Consider the following 22,167-nt stretch of genomic DNA (forward strand, 5'->3'; position numbering starts at 1 on the left):
GGCGTGACGCCATGACGTACAGCACGTGGGCGGCGCGCTGGGGCGGGGCGGCGCCGGGAGGGCGGGGGCGGGAGGAAGGAGTGGGAGGGGGAGGAGGCGGAGACAGCGGGGGCTGAGGGCGGGGGAGAATGGCAGTTGCAGCTTCGGTTCCCGGGAACAGCCGTCAAGGCAGAACTGCGGAGGAGGAGTTGGGGAAAGCAGCGGTCGGGAGCTCTCCTCTCTGTTTCCCCCACCCCAGGTGAGCGGCGCCTCGGCGGGAGTGAGGGACCCTCCTCCGTACTTGGTCGGGCTTCTGCCGCCACTACAAGATGGGCCTACTCGCAGGAAGCCTTGTGCCCGCCGCCTCTCCTGGGAGTTGAAGGTACCGGAGGGCTAGCGAGGAGGTTGCTCCCGGAGCGGGAGGCAGGGGCGGCTCCCGTTTCCGATCCGAGGTGCTCTGGCCCGCCACTGCCTCCGCGCCCCTCCCCGGACGGAAATGGATTCGGAAATCCCAAGGGAAAGGCGCCCCCTCTCGTGCTCGGCGCGGGGCTGGAGCGGCGCTGGCCCGGGTGTTCCGGCCTCCGTCTGGTCCCGCGCCCCCGCCCCAGCCTCGGGTGGCCGTGCTGGCCGGGGCGGAGCGTGGAATCCGCCTCGAGCCCTGCCCTGGCTGCCGGTGGAGACGCGGCTGGCCCGGCGGGGTTGAGACGGGCTGAGGCAGCGCTCCCCTCCAGCGCTTCCCGGCCCCCGAAACGGGCCACGCCGAGGGCGGCCGCCGCCGGGAGGCGGCGGGGCGGAGCGCATTCCTGATGGGTGAAATCGGCTCTAACGGGACCGATTTCCGGGCCTGGCTGCACAATCGGGCCGGGGCCAGCGCCCCGCAACCCTTGCTGCGGGGGGCCCTCGGGGAAGGGAGGCGTGCAGCGGGGAAGGCTCACCCCAGAAGACCGCCGTCGCCCTCGAAAGCAGACGTTCTACCCATGAAAAATGGTGTAGCCTCGGGGTAAAGTATCTGTTAACAGGGGTCTTCCAGCATTATCTCCCTCCTGCCAAACCTTCCGGGAGTTCCCAGCCTTCACCAGCAAGTAACGGCACTGTTTTTACAGTTGCCTAGTATCTGGGTTCCCTTCAGCTACTGCTCTTTCCCCGTTTCCATTAATGGGAAGAAAAGAAGTTTAGGGTTCATTAACCCCGTGACAAGGGCAGTAAATAAAGGAGGGGAGAGTGGTTAAGGCTATATATGGGAGAAAGGTCTTAAATTTTTTTTCCCATTGGCTTTTGAAGATAGAGATATATGAAGGGTGCTTTATTCTGGTTGGTATTTACTATTCAAAATGTTGCAGAATGTTCTTTTGGGTAGACGTTGGAAAGGACAGCGTTTAAGTGCTTCTAGTTTTCCAACCCAACTTGGCTGAAATGCTAGTTTTTATATGTTAGTAAACAGCGGAGACACAGAGCAACCTTTTCCTGTGACCCGTTGCCTTAAACTGTTGGTGGCTAAGAATATGGCTTGCTTGCTTGCTTGCTTGCTTTTTCCTTTCCTGTCTTTCACTTGATTCCATGACCCTTTTGGTTATATGAAGCCTGATGATATCCCTAAATTTCATTTTCAATTTTGCCCTTAATCATCTTAATGTGACTCTTACTACTTCTGTTTATAATGCAAGGTATTACCGTATTTATCTGTTCATGCTTCCTTAACACCCAACTGTCTGAACTGAATTAAAATGTAACTATTTCTCTCTTTAGAAAATGGCAATGACCTATTAACTCTTACTTTCAAACATTCTTTCCTTGCTACATGCAATTCCAAGGTAAAGGTCTAGAATTAAGTCCTGGGACTTAAACGAAATTATGCAACACAACAATAAAAACATTTTATTTGTTAAATATTCTCCTTTTTACCACAGTATACAGTATAACAAATTTAAATTTAATGTGTCTGGAAACTTTTAATGTCACTGTAAGGTGACTCTCTGAGGAAAAAATTATATCTGGTAACTAACATTAGTGTATTTTTTAAATTTTTCTTTTTTCTTTTTTTAGTATCTCTTAACTTTCCCCAGGATTCCAGTAAGATTAACTTCTAGAACTGCAACATTGTTTTAAGAGTTGAAACAACCCAGTTTCTAGTCTCCAAATAGTTGCTACTTGAAACATTGTTGCTTCACTTGGGGCATGCCTCAGCTGGGAGTAGAGTTTATATGTGTAAAGAACATTACATTTTACTGTCATCTAAAAAATGTTGGATTTTTTAAAAAAAATTTTGGTGGTGATTTGTAGAATTTTGGGTGCCTTTTTACTTGACTAAATGAAATCATATTTTTTCTACGTAACTTTTTTTCTACCTAACATATGAAATCATATTTTTTCTACCTAACATAGTATCTGTTTTTAAAGATACCTCAGCATCTTAGTGGAAAATAAATGCACTTTACAAATTTGAAATAGGGGAGTCACAAAGTAATGTTTTTGCAGTTGTGAATATAAGGCACTAGGTGTCACCTCTCTTTAATGGGATCAGATTGAAAGATGCTATTTGTTATGGGGTTGTTAGGTAGAATTAGATACAGGTAATTTGAAGCAAACTTTTTTTAACATTTGAAAGAATCTTGTATATTATGGCAGGTTCTGATTTTATGTTAAACACATACAGCTTTATTACAGATACTATTTGGTTTCTCATCATAACCACACCCCCCTTTTTTTTAACCTGGAGGGCACTGAGTACTGAAAAATGTGGTTTTCTGAGTTTTTCAAGGACAAGAGGGAAGATAAATATTTGTGATAACATGCAGAAGTCCCGAGTCAATTGTAGGGCATAGAGTATGATGGGAGTAAATTTTGTTGCATATACATCTGAATTAGCTCCTTCTATTTATTCTTCACTTAGGTTATAAAGGAAATTGTAGAAAATTGGGGGGGGGGTTCCTGATGTTATTAAGAAGTGTCAATTGATTGTCACTGGCTGATTTCATGCTGACTGAGCTTTATTTATGCTCTTTGATGGAGGCCCATATAAAAATTAGGCCATTTAGCGCAGAAAGCCAAAGAAAAGTTGAATTTCTAAATTTATACTTGATTGTGTACTCCATTGTATTTGACAAACTAGCACTCGTAGAATTTAATGCTGGTCTGAAAGGACCCATGATCACATATGAAATTCTTTAAGTTAAAGATTTTTGGATTGCTTCTCCTTTGTAGCAAAGTGCTATCTGATTACTTATAGTGAATAGCTAAATTTTTCTTGGGGGATTTTGTTTCTACAATCAGGAGTAATTATTACTTTCCTTAGTTTTTTTTTAAAGCCATGAAATATCAGCTCTTCGTTAGCTAATAGAAGATGTATAACATTGAAGCCAGTATACGTGTAACCACACTTGCACAGCTAAAGATTGAGGGTTAACACTCCTTTGCTAAACACATCTGTATTTCAGATGGTGGTAGACTTCGACCAAAAATTGCAGTGAAATCAGTTTTGGGTGTTTATAATGTGGGTATTTTATTCGTTTCTCAATACCTATCATATGTTAGTAATGTTTTCTGTATTGAAGTGGAAAAAATGAGCACCTTTTGATAAAGTAGTTTTTGCTTATATTGCTTTCTTTGTGGTTGTCAATAAAACTTGAAATATTATTTTGTTTATTGGTTACATTTTCTTGAAAGGTAGGCCATTAACCTTAAAAGCATTATATATTCTTGTCCTATTGATGTTACCTACTTTTTTATTTCAAAAATCATTTATTGGAGATATACTACTTGTTAATTTGTTTTAAAAGTCCTATTTGGGAGAGTTTTCTGTTGTGAAAACCTCAGTAGGATAAAACTGATACGGAGTTGTTTCAGCTTTCAAATAAGTTTTTACATTGAATTGTGCAACAAAAGCCTGCTCAAAATCACCCTAGTTTGTTTAAGCCCAAAAGAAACTTCAAAACTCAATATTGGATTTAAAAAACTGGATTTGTCCCCTTGAAATTATGTACACTTAGCATTTTCAACCTCTGCCCTTCTCTGGAGACCCCTGAAAGTATAAATAGCCCTGCTGTAATGTGAATAGCAGGCGGGTTGCCAGTTGATGAGGTGCTCTGGTAGAGGTGAGCCATAAGCAGGGAGCAAACTAGTTAGAGGAAAGGAGCCAGAAACCAGGAGAAGCTATTGGGAATGTGATAATATTAGGCTTCTAGATAAATATTACATAGCATAATAATATATCCTAGATTAAATTACTCTTGTGCATTATCACAATGATAATGTATGTGAAATGTGCAGTAGACGTGTAGGAAATAATGTAAACTCTGTGATGGCAGGGACCATTCTCTTTGTTCACTCTCAAGGTCTTAGCACTTAGCATAAAGCCTAATAATAATAGGTATTGAATAACTACTTGCTAACTGAATAAGTTATGTATAATGTAAAGTATTTCATAATTCTCTGTACTGCAGGGTTATCTAATAGAAATATAATGCGTCTCATAAATGTAATCTAAGGTTTTCTATTAGCCTCATTAAAAAAGTAAAAAGAAACATGAAATTAATTTTCATAATATATTTAACAGCATATTCAAGATATTATTTTAATGTGTATTAATGGGTGACTTTACATTGTTTTATTCGTACTTCAATCCAATACATGCTTAACTGGACAGCATAGCTTTAGGGGCATTTTGTATGAAATGTTTTTTCCTTTTTACCGAAATTTTTTTCATTGCCTTTGAGACCAAATACAGAAGCTCTTATGTCATTTAACTGAAATTAATGAGTTGAATTGAAAGTCAAGATAGCTTGCTTCTGTTGGTTTTACAACTTCCCCAAAATGACAGTGCTTCATTCTCTTTCCCTGTACATAAAATGAGGAAGAATGTTCTATCATCTGTTTCACTGGATTAGTATAAATTACATCTCTGAAACACTCAACTACTCAAGACTATTACAAGGATTTTTTTTTTCATTATTAGTAACAAGTCTCAGTATAAAAACAAAGGAATAAGTCCCCTTGAGACTACTGCATATGAGGGTCCTATTAACTTTCCCACTGGAATCAGTTACAATGTATAATTAATACAAGATGTTCTTGTAACATACGTGGTCTGTCCGGAAAAAGTCCAGCCATTGTTAATGTGACAAGAACAGTTTGCGAGACATCAGTGTAACCTGGCAGCCAAGGAGAGTGAACTGGAATGCACATGCATGAACAATGACGAATTCACTGTTGAGTGAGCATGTGTACTGTGTGGCTGTCACACTCCAAATGACTGAGCGAGTAGAGCAGCGAACCTGCATCAAATTTTGCCTTAAGCTTGAACATTCCTTCGTGGAAACTATTCAGATGATTCAGAAGGCTGCAGCTATGGATAACTGGTAATTGGCAGCTTCATCACAACAACACGCCTGCTCATGCATCACATCACATCACATTTTTTTTTACAGCAGCCACAGGAAACTAATATACACTCAAAAGTTTTTAGTAAGCCAAAGATTTATGCTTATATCTTTTATATCATGCATTGTGACTATCAGAGACTACACCGTCCATTCTTTAGAATTCTAATCCTTAGAAATATCAGAAGTGTCTTAGTACCCTCAAGTTTCAACAGGCCTAAGAAAAAAGGTTATATCCTATAAGATTATTTTTTTTCTGTCATGTCATTCCTTTACTACTTCCAATTCATCCCTTCTGTTCTTGAGTTCTTAAGATACAGTTTATGTTTGGGTGGGGGGCAGTTGAGGGTCTGTCCCCAACTACTGATAGACCAACAAGTTTTGTCTGCTGAAGGTATAGCTCCTAAAAGGTACCCCTTCCACTTTTTCTATTTCCTTTACTGTATCTCCTCTTCCCATTATACTAATGTTGGAGTGCCACGGGGCTCAGTCCTTACCCTTCTATATTCACTGGTGATTTCAGTCATGCTCATGATTTTACACATCATCTGTATAAAAACCCTTCCCAAATTTATATCTCTGGGCCAGACATTTTTCCTGAACTCCAGACTCGTCAAACAGGTATTTGGATACACATTCCCACCTAAGATATATAAGGCATCTCAAACTTAAATATCTGAATATGAACTCCTGCTCTTAGCTTCTCCCCAAACTTGCTCATTTTGAAGCTTCATTTCGGTGACTGGCAGTTTTAGCCTTCTGGGTAATCAGGACAAAATATTCTTGGAATCCATCAGGAAATTCTATCAGTTCTACCTTCAAAACATGCATCAAAACATTTTTATCATCTCCACTGATAAGGCCATCATCATCTCTGTCCTAGATTATTGCAGTAGCCTTGAAACTGTTTTCCATGCTACTATCCTTGCCCCTTTCTTCCCATTCAGTTCTTCACACCAGAATTACCTTTTAAATTATTCAGATTCTAAACAATCTCTGTTTGGAAGCCCCCAAAGTCTCCCTGGCTGGTGTGGCTCAGTGGATTGAGTGCTGGCTGGCCTGCAAACCAAAGGGTTGCCTGTTCAATTCCCAGGTTGCAGGCCAGGTTCCCAGTAGGGGGCGCATGAGAGGCAACCACACATTGATGTTTCTCTCCCTTTCTTTTTCCCTTCCCCTCTCTAAAAATAAATAAATAAAATCTTTTAAGAAAAATCCCCCAAAGTTTTCCCATCTCACTTAAAAAAAAAGCCAAAGTCCTTACAGTGGCCTGTAAAGCCCCACTTTAAATATATAAATATCCTTTACATAAAGGATATTTATGTAAAGGATAATCTGGCCCCTTTATATCCTGACCTATATTCTTTACCTTGCTCATTTCTCTTTGGCCACCACATCTGACGTCTGGGTTATTTCAGGCACACTCCTGCTGTAGGACCTTGGCTGTGGCTGTTCCCTGTGCTTTGGATGGTCTTTCCCCAGATTTCCATATAGCTAACTCCCTTCCCTCCTTCAAGTACTTTGCTTAAACCTTATCTTTTTAGTAAGCTCTGGTCACCCTTTTAATTATTGTAATCAGTACCAGACATACACACAGTCCTCATCTCCTTTATTCTGCTTAACTTTTTTCCAAATTCTAGCAAAGAATCACCATAAAATACTTAGATGAAGTATTCAGAAAGTTGTAAACTTTTATTTAAAAGTATGAAACAATTTTTAGTAATCTGTTTATAAATAATGACCTAGAAGGATTTGTGGAGATAAGATAGGAGTTAGACCTTGAAAGAAGAGTCAAACTTTAGATAAGCAGAGAAGATGAAAAAAAATACTCCACGCAAAGACAAAAGCTTGGGAAAAACCATGGACGTGAAACTATATCTTGTTGATATGTTTAATAAATAGATCAGTTGGTTAAGAGTGTGGTTTTTATGTAGGAGAATGGTGAGGGATTAAGGTCAAATTGTGGAAGGCTTTGAATGCCATGCAAAGTTTGAAATTTATTTATCAGTAGGAAGCAAATGGAAGATCTGTAAGCAGATCTTAACAAAAGGACAAATCATTCAGAAACCAGGTGATTCACAACACAATATACAGGTGCTATATTATAGAATTGTACACCTGAAACTTACATAATGTTATTAACCAGTGTTATCACAATAAACTTAATTTTTAAAAAAAAGGAACCAGGTGATTAATGAAGGTCTAGTCTGGGAAGTAAAATAGTAGAAAGAAGACTGAGACTTTAGCTTTGCTACATTATCCACATTAGTTATGTGGATAAATCAAATAATCTCTAGACCACTGTTGTTCAATATAGAACTTTCTATGATGATGGAAAGGTTCTCGACTTGCACTCCAGTATGGTAGCCGGTAGCCACATATGGCTATTGAGCATTTGAAATGTGACTAGTCAATGGAGGAACTGAAATTTAAAATTTTTTAAATTTTATAAATTGAAGTAGACTCCTATGGCTGGTGGTGATATATTAGAATGAGTAGCCATAGACTACAGTTTTCTCACTTTGTAAAATGTACAGGTTAGATTAGAACACTATCATCACTAGAAAGATAGGTTCCACAGCCAAATAAAGTTGGTGCCGTGTTTTGAGAAGAGCAAATGGGTATTCACAGGTGCGGATGCACCTGTGCATGACTATTATTTGTGAAATACTTCCAGGTTTGTAGCCTTTTCATTCTTTCTATCTCCATTACTTATTTGAGACACCCTTGATTGCTGATTTTTCAAATTGGTCTTTAGGTTGACATTTCCCAGGAGTCTATAGTTAAATGTCTAATGCATCTAATTTTATAGTATATTGTAGAATTATAGTTAAATAATTTGTTTATTTAATATAGTTATAGTTTAATATAGTTAACTATTAAATAGTTAACTATATGTAATATAGTTAAACTATTGTTTTCTTTTGACCTCTCGGTGAGAAAACCATAACAATAATAAACCTTTATGATTGTTTATTTGTATGATTCTTATGTAGATCCTTCTGTTTTCTTTAGAAAATACTCCCTTTTCTTCACTTATAAAATTCATAAATATCTCATTTTGTGTTTCAGTTTTGATCTTATTTTGGGGGGACATGTATAGAGAGAGACTACATGAATGCTGTGTATCCAAAGGAAAATAGATACATATTGCTTATTGTGCCTCTTATTTCCCAAGATGTTGTTCCTTCTGAGAATTACTTTATAATTTTAAGAAAATTTTAAAAATAGCTTCTAGAACTTCTACCAAAGAGCTCTTCCAGCCTGTGCTCTACGTCCTTATGTACATACATCATAAAATTAAGCACACACACAATGATTTATCTACCAGAAGTCTCCTCTTCCCTTACTCCTCATGTTCTTTAGGAGAAAGAGGCAAGTGAACTTACAAAATAGAAGCAGGAAGCTGCTATTATCAATAATTTTTATTTTTAAAAACTTCCTAAAGAAGTGGTTAGGAGAAAATTAGCCCAAATACTTAAAAATACTTGTAATTATCCAAACAGTAGGATTATTCAGATTAATAGTGAAACTTGTAAAATTTAGTTTGCAAAGATTATACTCATTCTACTGGATTTACTAAGGCAAAATACACATACACACACACTAGCACTTGAGAGAATTTAGAGATTTTTAAATTTTTTTATTATTTTTTAAGATTTATCTATTTCTAGAGAGAGGGGAAGGGAGAGAGGAAGTGAGGGAGAAAAACATCAATGTGTGGTTGCCTCTAGCGCACTCACAACTGGGGACCTGGGCCGCAACCCAGGCATATATATACCTTGACTAGGAATTGAACCAGCGACCTTTTTGTTCATAGGCCAGCACTCAATCCACTGAGCCACCCCAGCCAGGGCTAGAGATATTTCTAAAAGAAACAAAAATTGTTTATCTTTGAAAATCTTAGTTATCCACTTTTAACCCTAGAGTATGCTGTCTATTAAAACTCTGTAGATTTATATATTAGAATCAGTCATTTAGAACTAAGTAGCTTAGACATTATCTGGTCTAGTTACACTTCAGCTGTCAAATAAGAAAGCTGAAATTCAGAAAAGTAGACAGATTTGGCTAAGATTTCAGGCTAGGTTAGTATATCTGTTCTGTTGATCTGTAGCAATAAGTATTTTAACCAGTTCAAAAAAATTTTTGACAGCTGGGTATGTTTTTTTTAATCTATTTTAAAATTAATTTTCTCATGTCTCTGGACACTCCATCATACCTGACATTTTGCACTCTGCTTTTTCTACTATTTCCCTGTTGTTGTATTGTTGGCCCTGTTGAATAAAGAGGGCCTAGAATGAACTGGCCAAAATGTTTTTAATCTTTTTTTAATTGAAAAAATGTAATGAGTAATGCCTTTTCTTTCTGCAGCAGCTTGCTTTTTGTAATGGATTGAGTAATGAGTTTTATTAAAACCACAAAGTACCATTTTGTTCTACTTCCCAGTCACAAATAGGCTTAATTTGGTAAATGTGGCAGATGTTTATTTGTGAAGCTGTTTAAGAACTTTTTCTTTGGGGAGGTTGTATAGCTTATAGAAAAAGTTTATTCTGAAATATTAGTCTCTGCTTTTGGGAGATCATGGAAACTATCTTAGGGCTCAAGGTAGTATATTTGAGACTTGGTAGCATTCACTTTTGAGAAAACTTGCTGGAAACTGGTACTTGCCTATTACTAATGATCTGTTGAATTACCTTCTCTTCCTCCATTTATAAGTAGTTGAAGTTATTTATCCCATTTCTAATATTCAAAAGACCACTCAAAGTAGATTTGTTGGTATATACACATAAGGCTGAAAACACTAATTGTATTTATTGTATGTCAGAGAAATTCATGTACTATAATGATGCATTTCAAACTTCCAAGTGGCTGACTATTCTGATTACATTAGAAAAGCCATTTCAGAGCCAACTGTTTGTTTTATTTTATTTCTAACCTTTAGTGTGATAATCCTTCCAACAGTTTCATCCAGTAAATGGTTTAGTTACATTTGTGCTATACTTTATGCTGAATTCTTTATAGATGCTATTTTATTTAATCTGTATGGACTGTAGGCATTATTATTATTCATAGTTTACAGTTGAAGGAACTGTCTTAGTAATTTAATCCACTGTCACACAGCTAGCTACTAAGTGTCAGAGGCTAAACTTGAAGCCAAACTTTGTGACTCCAAATTCCATACTTTATTTTCTGAATAAAATAGATACTATCATTACTCATGTTTGTATAGTATTTAAAACATATCCCCCCCAAGCTACTCTAAATTATTACCTGATTTTATTTCCCCCTACTAGGTAGGTAAGATAATTGTGTCTGAAACAGACAACCCCCAAATCTCATGGTGGAACACAATGAAAATTCGTTTCTCACTTCACACAACGAACTGTGTGGATGACTCAGGTGTCCAGATTCCTTACATCTTGTGACTCAGCTGTCCCCTAAGGCCTGCTTGGAGTTAACCACTAGAATTACTACATTCAGCCAGCCAATGGGAGAAGAAAGAGAATTTGAAGGATATTTAAAGTGATGATTTAGGGACTAGTTTTTGGAAAGGCCATACATCATTGTAATCACATTGCATTGGCCATGACTGGACACATGGCTATATCTAGCTACAAATGGAATGGAAAGTGTAGTTGTTCTATATGCTCAAGAAGAAAATGAAACAGGTGAGTATGTAACAACATCTCTGCCACAATTGTGTTTTCTCTGTGTTATAGATGATACAGAGAGGTTGTTACTGAACTAAAGCCACAAAACCACTTGGTATAGCAATTCATAGAACCCAGATATTCTTATCTCTGCACATAATATGTTCATGTTTCTGAGGATCTGTTCAAGTAATTGACATTTAGATTTCTGCCACCATTGCTGACTCTCATTGGGCATTAAATATTTTACCTCTTTGTGGCATTATATTTTAAGTAAAGATATTGACTTAGGAAGGATGAGAAACTTAAAAACAGTTTTTAATGATAATTGCCATTTTTAAGAAAGATGATAGAACACTATAATATCTTTATATACATATTTATAATCAACTGTCCGTTGAAGATACAATATTGATTAGCCTTTTTGTATGGTTTTGCTTTTGTTAACATGGGATGTATTTACTGTAGGCCATCTGCATACCTCATGTTTATTTTTGCATTATGAATCTGAGACATTTGTTTAATGAAAGTTGTTTTTTAACCTTCCCAAAAGCTTAACTCTTCTGGAAAGAGCTGCAACTTCAAATCTTAATATAATAGAAGTATAGTGTAACTGAGCTAATAATTGGTCCAGATATGAATATTATACTAAGTTAAATTAGTGAGAACAGAAAAGATTTATAGAAATGGATGTTAACTTTTACTGACAGATTAAAATCCAGCATCTCAGCAGTAGCAGTTAACCTTTTGTTATACTTTAGACTCCTTGGAGAACATTGAAAGTTACAGATTCTATCCTTGGAATATACATATATTCACAATTTAGTTAGAGTTTTGGAGATTTCATGGATTTCTCTTAAGCTTACCCATGCATTAGCTTTTTTTTTTTAAATCCTCACCCAAGGGTATGTTTATTGATTTGTGTGTGTGTGTGTGTGTGTGTGTGTGTGTGTGTGTTTTAGAGGGAGAGGGAGGGGGAGAGATGGAGACAGAGAGAAAAACATCAGTGTGAGAGAAAAGCATCACTGGGTTGCCTCCTGTATGTGCCCTGACCGGGAATCAGTCCTGCAACCTTTTGGTATACAGACAACACTCCAACCAACTGAGCCAGTGGGCCAGGGGCATTAATTGTTATTTTTAAGCATTGTTATTATCCAAAAATTTATTATTGTGCCTGTTTACATTTTTACTTTAACAGAATGTATAAAGAGATGCTTAATAAGTCAGTTTTTTATAAGATAGTCTATCTCCTTCATATTATTTGGACTGCAAAATTATGTCCAGAGCCTGCATTGCTGCTCTAGCTGAATTTGGCAGCTGTACTAGGGAATAGATTTATAAGAGGAAAATATGGCATTTCCAAATTTGAGATTGGCAAGATGAATGACATAGCTTAAAAATAATTTTAAGCATTTAAATAACCTTTTTGAGCAATTGCATAGTTCACTATAATGAACTTAGTGGTTTATCTCTGTTTACAAAAAGTCACATATGAAAATTCAAACTATTTAGTGCCTCTAACCTCTCATATAGAGATGGTTCAGGTTTACAAAAGCTTTATTTACTTTGTGCCAAAATTAACTGTGTGCTGATACAGCATTTCTAGTGCATCACTTCTAGTTATGGTCTGATTAAAGGATGGCTTATGGTAATTAATTCTGCTTTTGGTAGTCAGCTACTACAGTAAGTTGTACCTAGCCATATTTAAACTTGATAAGTGGTTCTTTGCAACTCTCTATATAGAAGATGCTATGGAAAGATAGATACTTCCCTTTCTTACTGCCCTAGGAAACATACCACTGTGAGAGTAGAGCCAAAAGAGTGAGTCAAGTTTAGGGATTTCCCTCACTCTTTATTTACCGATATTGGTTCCTGAAGTCATGCACAATGAGCTAAATGAATGTTCTTTGTAATAGATCATTTTGTCAGGTAACTAGTCATTCCTTTTGGTATAGCTTAAATTGTTTGCTATTTACTGTGTTAGAAAGCCATTGTCATAAAAAACAGAGTGCTATCAAAGTGTATATAGCCTTTTACAATAGAAGGCTTCAAAATGGATTTTCATACTTGTTTAGATTATGGGACTACTATATATGCCAAATATAAAGTCAAGGGGTTTTTTAATTTCAAAATTATGGGGAAGAGAAAGGGAATCACATTATTATAATTTTGGTTCTTGCAAAGTCATATTATTGTTTGGGGAAGACATAGTCTTGAAATGTCCTTGTTCAATGCCTGGTTTTGATGCGCTAGAATGAAAGTTCAGGGGCCTAGCCTATTTTGTTAACTATTGTATATCTGCCACCTGGAAGAGTATCTGGCACACAATAGTCATTGAACATATTTTTTGAAAGACTAAATAAATAAATACTTAAACAGGTTACTTGTAGTAAAAGTCAAAAAGTTTAACAAATTTAGTTATTCCTAGAGGCTGTTATAATTGCAAGTATTAGATAATGCAAGAAAACCTTTTAAAGATAATTTTTTAAAAAACAGTACAGTAATTTCTATTGTAGAGATAACAAGTATATACTTAAGCTGAAGCTAAAATTTCCTATTATATATACACTCAAGAATATTGTATCTCAGAGCCTAGGTAAAGATATTCTTAGAAAAACTGCCAAGTATTTAAAAGAAAAAAAAAAAGTTGTACAGCTTTCATCTTGAGGAAAAAGTCCATTCAGCACAGGGCAGCTGGAAATCAAGCAAAAAGCCAGTCTTACTGGCTGGAGATGTCAGGAGTTGGAGTTTGGGACTGCCAGGCTGGCTGGAAACTGAGTGGATAAATACCAGAAAGGAGGGAGTTATGTCCCTAAAATTTATGGATAAACTCCCCTCAAATAACTAGATAGCTCCTGAACTGTACATGGGAGAGTCCAAGAAGCTCAGTGGAAAACAGTAGCTGTCAGGCTAAAAGAGCTGCCTAAAATTTTGGCCATTACCCTCTGCAGGGGAGAGTGTGTGTGACATTCGTGCTCGTCACAGGCCCGTTGTAAAAAAACATAAAACCAAGCCTCCACGAGTTCAACTTGATCAGCTAGTGGTTTGACTGCCAGGTGTCATAAACGTCCTCACTCTTCAGGAGAAGATAAGAGGGTCTTAACATATTCACAGTATCCAGTTTATAATAGGCAATTGCTGGACACGTGAAGAATCAGGAAAATATGACTTAATGTCAAGACAATGTCCCCCCAAATGGTAATTAAGCATTCTAAAACTGAAAGCACAATGTCTGAAATGAAAATTATACTGAATGGATTTAACAGCAGATTGGAGATGGTAGAGGAAAAAGTTGGTGAATGTGGAAAAAAAACCTTTGTTATGGGTGACCCATATAATTTTATGCTCACCGAGGATATGTTTTTATTGATTTGAAATAGAGAGGAAGAGGGGGAAAGAGAGAAACATCAATCATTTGCCTCCCGTATGCACCCTGATGATTGAACTCACGACCTTTTGGTGTACAGGATAATGCTCCAACCAGCCGAGCCACTGGCCAGGGCTGGGCGACTCCTGTAATCTTAATTTTATATACTAGTTGAATGATTAGGTTTCATTTTTAATACTCAGTCTCTGATTTTCCATCTGCAAAGTTAGAATGATGAAAAAACGTATATTGCTAAAACTTGGAGATTATAAATCATTAAGTTGAGGGGAAATATGGATGGGGTGGTGAGATGAAATATTGATATATCTTCCGTGTCTGCTGTATGTAATCTTGTTAATCTTGCTTCAGGTGGCTTTCAAGATGGCTTCCTTTTTAAGGTGAATTTTGTGTCAGCCTATTATTTGTCTTAATATCTTAAAGAGTCCCTCTAAATTTGGTAAAAGTTGACTCAGCCATTTTCAGTAGATGTAGTAACAGAGACAGAAATTTATCTATATGTATTTATAATTACTGGTTTTATAATACATGTTTCTTCTCCAGACATGTCACATTGAGGATAAAGAATATGTCTGTCTTGTTTATGGTGATAACCTCAGGGTTTAGCAAATTCAGGCTAGATTTCAACTCTGAAATTAGTCCAACGTCTCCTTGATTGATGCATTCCCAGTACTTTTCAGTTACATGCTTATAGACACCTTCATGAATTATTTTTACAGAAGGTTATTATTAAGTTACATGGATTTCTTTTTATAAGTCTCTCATCATCTCTCAACCATAGGTGGTTAAGTGGTACCTTACGTAAACCTGTAGGCTGATAGTGACTATCAACTGAGGGTTTTTTTAATGAAACTTTTGTTTTTAGTACCTAAATTAATGAAAAACAAGGAGCTTTGGTTTGGAGGCAAAGCCTATAGATTTTTGTTTTAAATGAGAATATATCGCAAACTATCTTTAGTATTGGTGGTTCTTACCCAGAGTTTGCAACTAAATTACTGAAGAACATTTCCAAAATACACAAGCTATAGATCCCATCCTCATTTTGGTTAGGTAGTTCTAGGGCAGAATATTTTTGTTGTTGTTTGTGAGGTTCAGTTGGGGGTGTTTTTTTAAACTATCAGTAATAGATGCTCATGATTCCATCTTAAACTGTGCAGAAGGCAGAAAGTGAGTACTAAAGATTGTTCTCCCTAAGGTAACCATTGTTAATGGTCTTTTAACATTTTTCTAGAAATTGTGTACATATGTAAGCCTGTGTGGGTGTGTTTTTTCCACAAAAGGCTCATACTATTTTGCAATTATTATTGTTCACTCAGAACTGCATAGTGAGATCTTTCCATATCATTGCCCATAAATTGTGGTTGGTCCATTTATTTTACCTATTGGACACAAGTTATTTCCAGGTTTTGTGAGGGTCTTGTTTTGCTTTGGTTTTGTCTTGTTTTGTTTGTTTGCTTCTGTCAACTAGGCTGCAGTGAATTTCCTTGCAAAATATGTCTTTGCACACCTGTGTCCTTATATTTCCCGAAGGATAAATTTTACATGTAGGATTGCTGGTCAAAGAACATTTCCATTTTGAAGTTTTAACAGATAATGTCCAATTGGTTCCCCCCAAATTGTGCTGATTTGCACCTCTCCCAATAGTATGTGAAATGCTTCTTTCAGTACACACTGACCAACCCTTAACAGTCTTTGTCAATCTAAGTAATGTGCACAAAGGTAGTATCTAATGTTTGAATTTTCATTTTTGTAGTAGTGATTATTGTTGAACACTGTTTCCTACCTTATAATTTTTGTAATTCTTTTTTTCCAAACTTTCTCTTTGTATTTTTGCTCATTCTGCTATTATGTTGTACATCTTTTACTTATTGTATAAAAATTATTTGTAGCGCTGGCTGGTGTGGCTCAGTGAATTGAATGCCAGCCTGTGAACCATAGGGTCACTGGTTCGATTCCCAGTCAGGGCACAAGCCTGGGTTGCAGGCCATGTCCCCCCCTCCTCACCCCTCTGTAGGGGGTGTGCGAAAGGCAGCCACACATTAATGTTTCTCTCCCTCTCTTTTCCCCTTCCTTCCCCTCTCTAAGGATAAATAAATAAAATCTTTTTTAAAATAAAAATAAATTATTTATGTAGTGAGGAAATTTGTTCGTTGTTATTCATGTTTTCCTAATATGTCTTTCTACTTTTTAAAAAAGATTTATTTATTTATTTATTTATTTATTTATTTACTTATTTATTTTTAGACAGAGAGGAAGGAGGGAGAAAGAGAGGGAAGGAAACATCAATGTGTGGTTGCCTCTCCCCCCACTGGGGACCCGGCCTGTTCTATATTCTATATAGAACAGAATCTATCTTGGGACCTTGTCCTATATAGAGATATAGAGAGATATAGATATATATATAAAACCCTGGAGTACAGAAAGCATTTTGAGGTACAAGAGAAAATAAAAACATATATAAAGAAGAAAATACAGGAATTTTCCTCACAATCAAGGAAGAATACTGCAAATAATAGGAAAGCATGAACTGATGGGCATCAATAAAGATTGCCTGAGTGAAACTTTTTCTAGATTTTCTATTGAGAAATCAATATGACTTTCTCAAGAATATGTGTGGATATTAGAAGCTGTGTTTTTTCCCACCTTTAACTGTAGTATAACAGTAATCCAGAAAAGTGCATGAATCATGAGTTCGTAAGTCAGTGATTTATCACAAAGTGATCATACCTTTGTAACCGCTACACAGGTCAAAGTACCTTTTGTGCCTGCCTGCAAAAGGTAACTACAGTCCTGACTTGTAGCATCATAGATTAGTTCTGCTTGTTTCTGAACTTGATTTAAATGGAATTATATCAACACATTCTTTCCTATGAGATTCATTCTCGTTTTGTGTGTAGCAGTACTTTGTTCATTTTCATTACTTTTAGTATATCAGAGTGTGAATATATTCTATTGATGGGAATTTGGGTTGTGTTCAGTATTTTGGTTTATTATAACACTGCTATGAATATTGTTATGCATATCTTAGATGCACGTGTGCATTTATTTCTCTTGTGTTCTCATTTATAGAAAGAAGTATAAATGGGTAATAGAGTATGTATGTGTTCTAATTTGGTAGGTATCGTTACAGTTTTCCAAAGTAGTTGTGCCATTTTATACTCTCACCAGCAGTCCACATCTTTGCTAATATTTGGAAATATCAGTCTGAATTTTAGCCATCTTTTACTGGGTGTGTAGTGTTTTCTCAAAGTGGCTTTAATGTGTATTTCCCTGATGACAAATGATGTGGAGTACTTTTCCATATCCTTTTGTGAAATGCCTATTAAGTCCTTTGCCCATTTTTCTATAGGATTGTCTGTTTTGTCTTACTGATTTGTAAGTGTTCTTTCCATATTCTGGATACTGGTTCTTATTAGTTATATGTGGCAAATGACATCTCTCACTTCTTTAAACCTGTCTCTTGATTTTATTGTAGTCCAATTTAGCAGTCTTTTTTTTTTTATGGTCAGTACTTTTGTGTGTTCTCTTCAGGAAATCTTTCTATTAGAATATTCTCTTGTATTGAATCCTAGAAGTTTTGAGTTTACTGATCGCATTTAGGACTGTGAATCATCTGGAATTGAATTTTATGTATGGGTGAGTTATAGGTCAAGTTCCTTTTCTCTGGTAGTATTGTGTTGTGTTGTTGCATTTTTGAAAAAGCTATTCTTAGTGCTCAGCAATGTCACCTTTGACATAAATACAGTATCCATATACATGGGAGATTTTTTATCAGGACCATGTTCTGTTCCATTGGTTTCTGTGTATGTCTTTGTGATATACCACACTGTCTTACTAATTACTGTAATTTTATAATAAGTTGTTATATCTGTCAGTGTAAGAATACTCCCCTACACACATACATTATTATTATTCAAGATTATGTAAATTGTACTTAGTTCTTTGTGTGTACATGTACATTTTATTATCAATTAATAAAAAACTCCCGAAGGCAGTGGGGAATCATTAAGGTCTGGGTGATATGCTAAAAATTTGTAGAAGATTTTAACAATGGTAAGTTCAGCTCAAATCTAGAGTCTTTAAAGATTAAAGAATGTCCTTGTTATTTTAGCATTGGTTTTATAGTCTCTTGTTAACTACTCAGTAAATTAGCCTTACTTTAAAAAAAAATCAAATAATTAAGAATGTACTTGTTTAAAATTTCCCAGTGAAGTTATGAGTTTACTTTAAAAACATGCAGACTAAGAATATACAATTAAATGATCTTTTTTTTTTTTTTCCAGAACATCTATGATAACAGTCTTCTGTAAATCAAACTCTCTCAAGAATTCTCTGAAGGAACCAGCTAGGATTTTCTTACGTCATGACTTAATCTGAATGCAAGAACAAGAAATAAGTTTTATCTTTAAATATAATGAAGGTCTGTGTGTAAACACAGACCCTGACTCACTTCTAATGAGCATTTTAGACATGAGTTTACATCAGCAAATGGGTTCAGATCGAGATCTTCAATCTTCTGCTTCATCTGTGAGCTTGCCTTCAGTCAAAAAGGCACCTAAAAAAAGAAGAATTTCAATAGGCTCTCTGTTTCGCAGGAAAAAGGATAACAAACGTAAATCAAGGGAGCTAAATGGCGGGGTGGATGGAATTGCGAGTATTGAAAGTATACATTCTGAAATGTGTACTGATAAGAACTCCATTTTCTCTACAAATACCTCCTCTGACAATGGATTATCTTCCATCAGCAAACAAATTGGAGACTTTATAGAGTGCCCTTTGTGCCTTTTACGGCATTCTAAAGACAGGTTTCCTGAGATAATGACTTGTCATCATAGATCTTGTGTGGATTGCTTACGACAATATCTAAGGATAGAAATTTCTGAAAGTAGAGTTAATATCAGTTGCCCAGAATGTACTGAACGGTTTAATCCTCATGATATTCGCTTGATATTAAGTGATGATGTGTTGATGGAAAAATATGAAGAATTTATGCTCAGACGGTGGCTTGTTGCAGATCCTGACTGCAGGTGGTGTCCGGCTCCAGACTGTGGGTAAGAATTTGTTAGATTTTTCTTGAGTTAATTTTTTCCTCTGTGGATAAAATAAGAATTACAATGACTTTTACTCAAAAGAAAAATCTCAACATGTCAGGTAATCCATTCAATAGACAAATATATATTGAGTGCATACCGTGTGTCAGGCAGAGTTTGGTGTTAAAGGCGGGAAACTTACCTTACTCAGTTTTATATTCTCTCCGCATTACATATTCACTTAAGCACATTTTTTTAGAGGAAAAGGCTAAGACGGTAGAGTGCATGTCTGGTTCTGGGAAAAATTGATTTTCCCTATCCATTGGGAGAATTTTTATTTTGGTATAACAGATGTAATTATCAGGGGTTTTGTTTGTTTTGGGGAGGGTCCTTTATGTAAATCAAAATAACCCTTTCTAAAAGTACCTTATTATGCATCACAGTATGATGTGTTATGTTGTAAGTATTTGCTAGTCTCCAGATCTAGAGGTTATATACTTCATCTGCCTCAAGTTTTCAAATTACAAATAGCATTTTACCAACATTTAAAATAAAATAATTTTGTTTATATATTTGATTATTATGTCAACAGCAGCTCCTACTTATAGAGCATTTACTATGTATAGTTGTTAGCACTGTGAAGAACTCTTCAATATGCTCCTTAAGAATAATGAAGCATAAACACTGCATGTGATTTAGCATAGCATTAGTACACCAGAGATTATCTTTAAGTAAGAGTTTGGGAAAACCCAGAATTTCCAAGATTATCTGTGTATAATCTCAGAAACAAGGCTGGAATAAGAATTTGTCAAATGACAATTTCAGGGCTCATTGTCTGAAACAAATTCACTATAAAAAGCTTATTGGGTAGCAAATTTTCAGATTGTATCTGTAATTTTAAATGAGAAAAGTGATAATGTTTTCAGCCTGTGCAAATCCCAACCATTTTTCCCAGGTATCACTAGCATTTCACTATCCACAAGGAATTTCTATGTAATATAAAGCATTAAAAATGTTACCTAATTATGTAACATTTTATAAATTCATTAGTTGTGTGAAGGACTCAGAGATACTGTTCAGTATCAAATTTGAATTATACTGTCCTATAACTACAGGGAGATTGTACTATAACATAAATAACAAAATAATATGTTAATGATACTATCTAAACTGAGCCAAGGTTGGCTGTGCTTTCAGGTGTATAGCAGAAGCAAATTGTGGGACCCATGAAGTAGTAAACTCTCAAAAAAAAAAAAAAAAGATGTGAAGAAAATAGGCATAGTGAATAATACCTTTAAGTAACAAGTAACTGGAGCATCAGTATCGTGTCAGAGGAACAGCTTAGATACAGCGGTGTCACACTCGATCCCGTGGAACTCTGTACATTTTCACTGGTGCAAGTGTGCACATTCATTAGAGTAGATTTCAAATTGGAGAGCAAATTTTAGGTTTAAGAAAAGCTATTTGCAAATTGTAGGAAATACTCTTACAAAGTGAGAATTCAAATAGTGAGGAACATGCCTACGTATTGTTTATCTAGTTTTTTAATGATCTTTTATGGAACCCCAGTGTAAGAGGTGCTTCACAAGTTTCTCTAAGCATTTAATAGCTTTTTTTAAAAAAAAGTCTGAAAATGATGGGACAAATTAAAAGGAGACTTAAGTACATGTGCCCAGAAGAGATGGAGACAGTAAATCCAGGGGGCAGTAAATAGGGGTGTTCTCTTGTGCTGGGTCGGTTGATCATGCCTAATAGTAGATAATATTAACACTGCCAACCTAGTAGAAAACAATAGATAGGGCTGACACAGATTCTAGTTTATATAAGAACTTGACGTTAGGGGAAGCATGCTAAACCAACTGGGAAAGGATTGATTATTCAACATACAGAATTGTGAAACTAGTTATTTGAAGGGAAAAACTAGATTGTCACCACACATAACACATTGGAACAAAATCAAAATAGATTACAGAGTTAAGTTACATAAATAAAAGGGAAAAAAGTAACTGAAAGAAAACGTAGGTGAATATAGCTCACCTACTGCCGCATTTACTAAAGTTTAACACACATTTACCCTATAACTTAGAAGATCCACTCCCAGTTAAATACCTTTGAGAAACTCTACTTGTGCACCAGAAGACACCTAGTTTTGGAGCCATGTTTAAGAATGATCACAATAGCAAATAAGGAAAAAACATGTTCATTGACAGTAAAATGGTTACCTCTTGAGAGGAGAAGAATGTGACAGGGCAGTCAAGGAATTTCTCAAGCCACCAAGGTGACCATAGGTTCTGATTTGGGCAATATAGTTTGAGTTCATGCTTACTGTACTGGTGTCATTTTTAATAGCATTACTTCTCTTTCTTAAGTGTTCCAGTTTAGGTTGTGAATTATGATTGCCCTGTTGATACTGTTCTTAACTTGTGGGGCAGATGCAGGGATATTGGTTTTATTATTCTTTATGAATCCTTTTGCATGTAAGACATTTCTCAGTAAATTTTTTAAAAAGATTTTATTTATTTTATTTTTAGAGGGGAAGGGAGGGAGAAAGAAAGGGAGAAAAACATCAAATGGTTGCCTCTCACAGGCCTCCACCTGGGGACCTGGCCCACAACTCAGGCATGTGCCCTGACCAGGAATTGAACTGGTGACCTTTTGGTTTGCAAGACAATGCTCAGTCCACTGAGCCACACCAGCCAGGGCATCAGTAATTTTTAAAAATTATTCATAAACTCCTAGTTTGGGATATT

General features: G+C 36.4%; 1 protein-coding gene across 3 annotated transcripts in view; it reads left to right on the forward strand.

Moving 5' to 3' along the window:
* Nucleotides 1–105: 105 nt before the first annotated feature.
* RNF19A (ring finger protein 19A, RBR E3 ubiquitin protein ligase) overlaps nucleotides 106–22,167 on the forward strand; it is a 44,492-nt gene continuing 22,430 nt past the window's right edge. Inside the window, exons 1-2 of one of the 3 annotated variants that reach the window (XM_024572125.4) lie at nucleotides 106–361; nucleotides 18,671–19,438. In XM_024572125.4, coding sequence (XP_024427893.1) covers nucleotides 18,765–19,438 — 674 coding nt within the window. In that variant the 5' untranslated portion in view covers nucleotides 106–361; nucleotides 18,671–18,764. Of the gene's footprint in view, nucleotides 362–530; nucleotides 980–18,670; nucleotides 19,439–22,167 lie in introns of those variants that run through there. The other 2 variants (XM_053929708.2, XM_024572126.4) reach the window with 2 other exon arrangements.

This window comes from Desmodus rotundus, chromosome 8, assembly GCF_022682495.2.
Source record: "Desmodus rotundus isolate HL8 chromosome 8, HLdesRot8A.1, whole genome shotgun sequence".
NCBI classification, from domain to species: domain Eukaryota; kingdom Metazoa; phylum Chordata; class Mammalia; order Chiroptera; family Phyllostomidae; genus Desmodus; species Desmodus rotundus.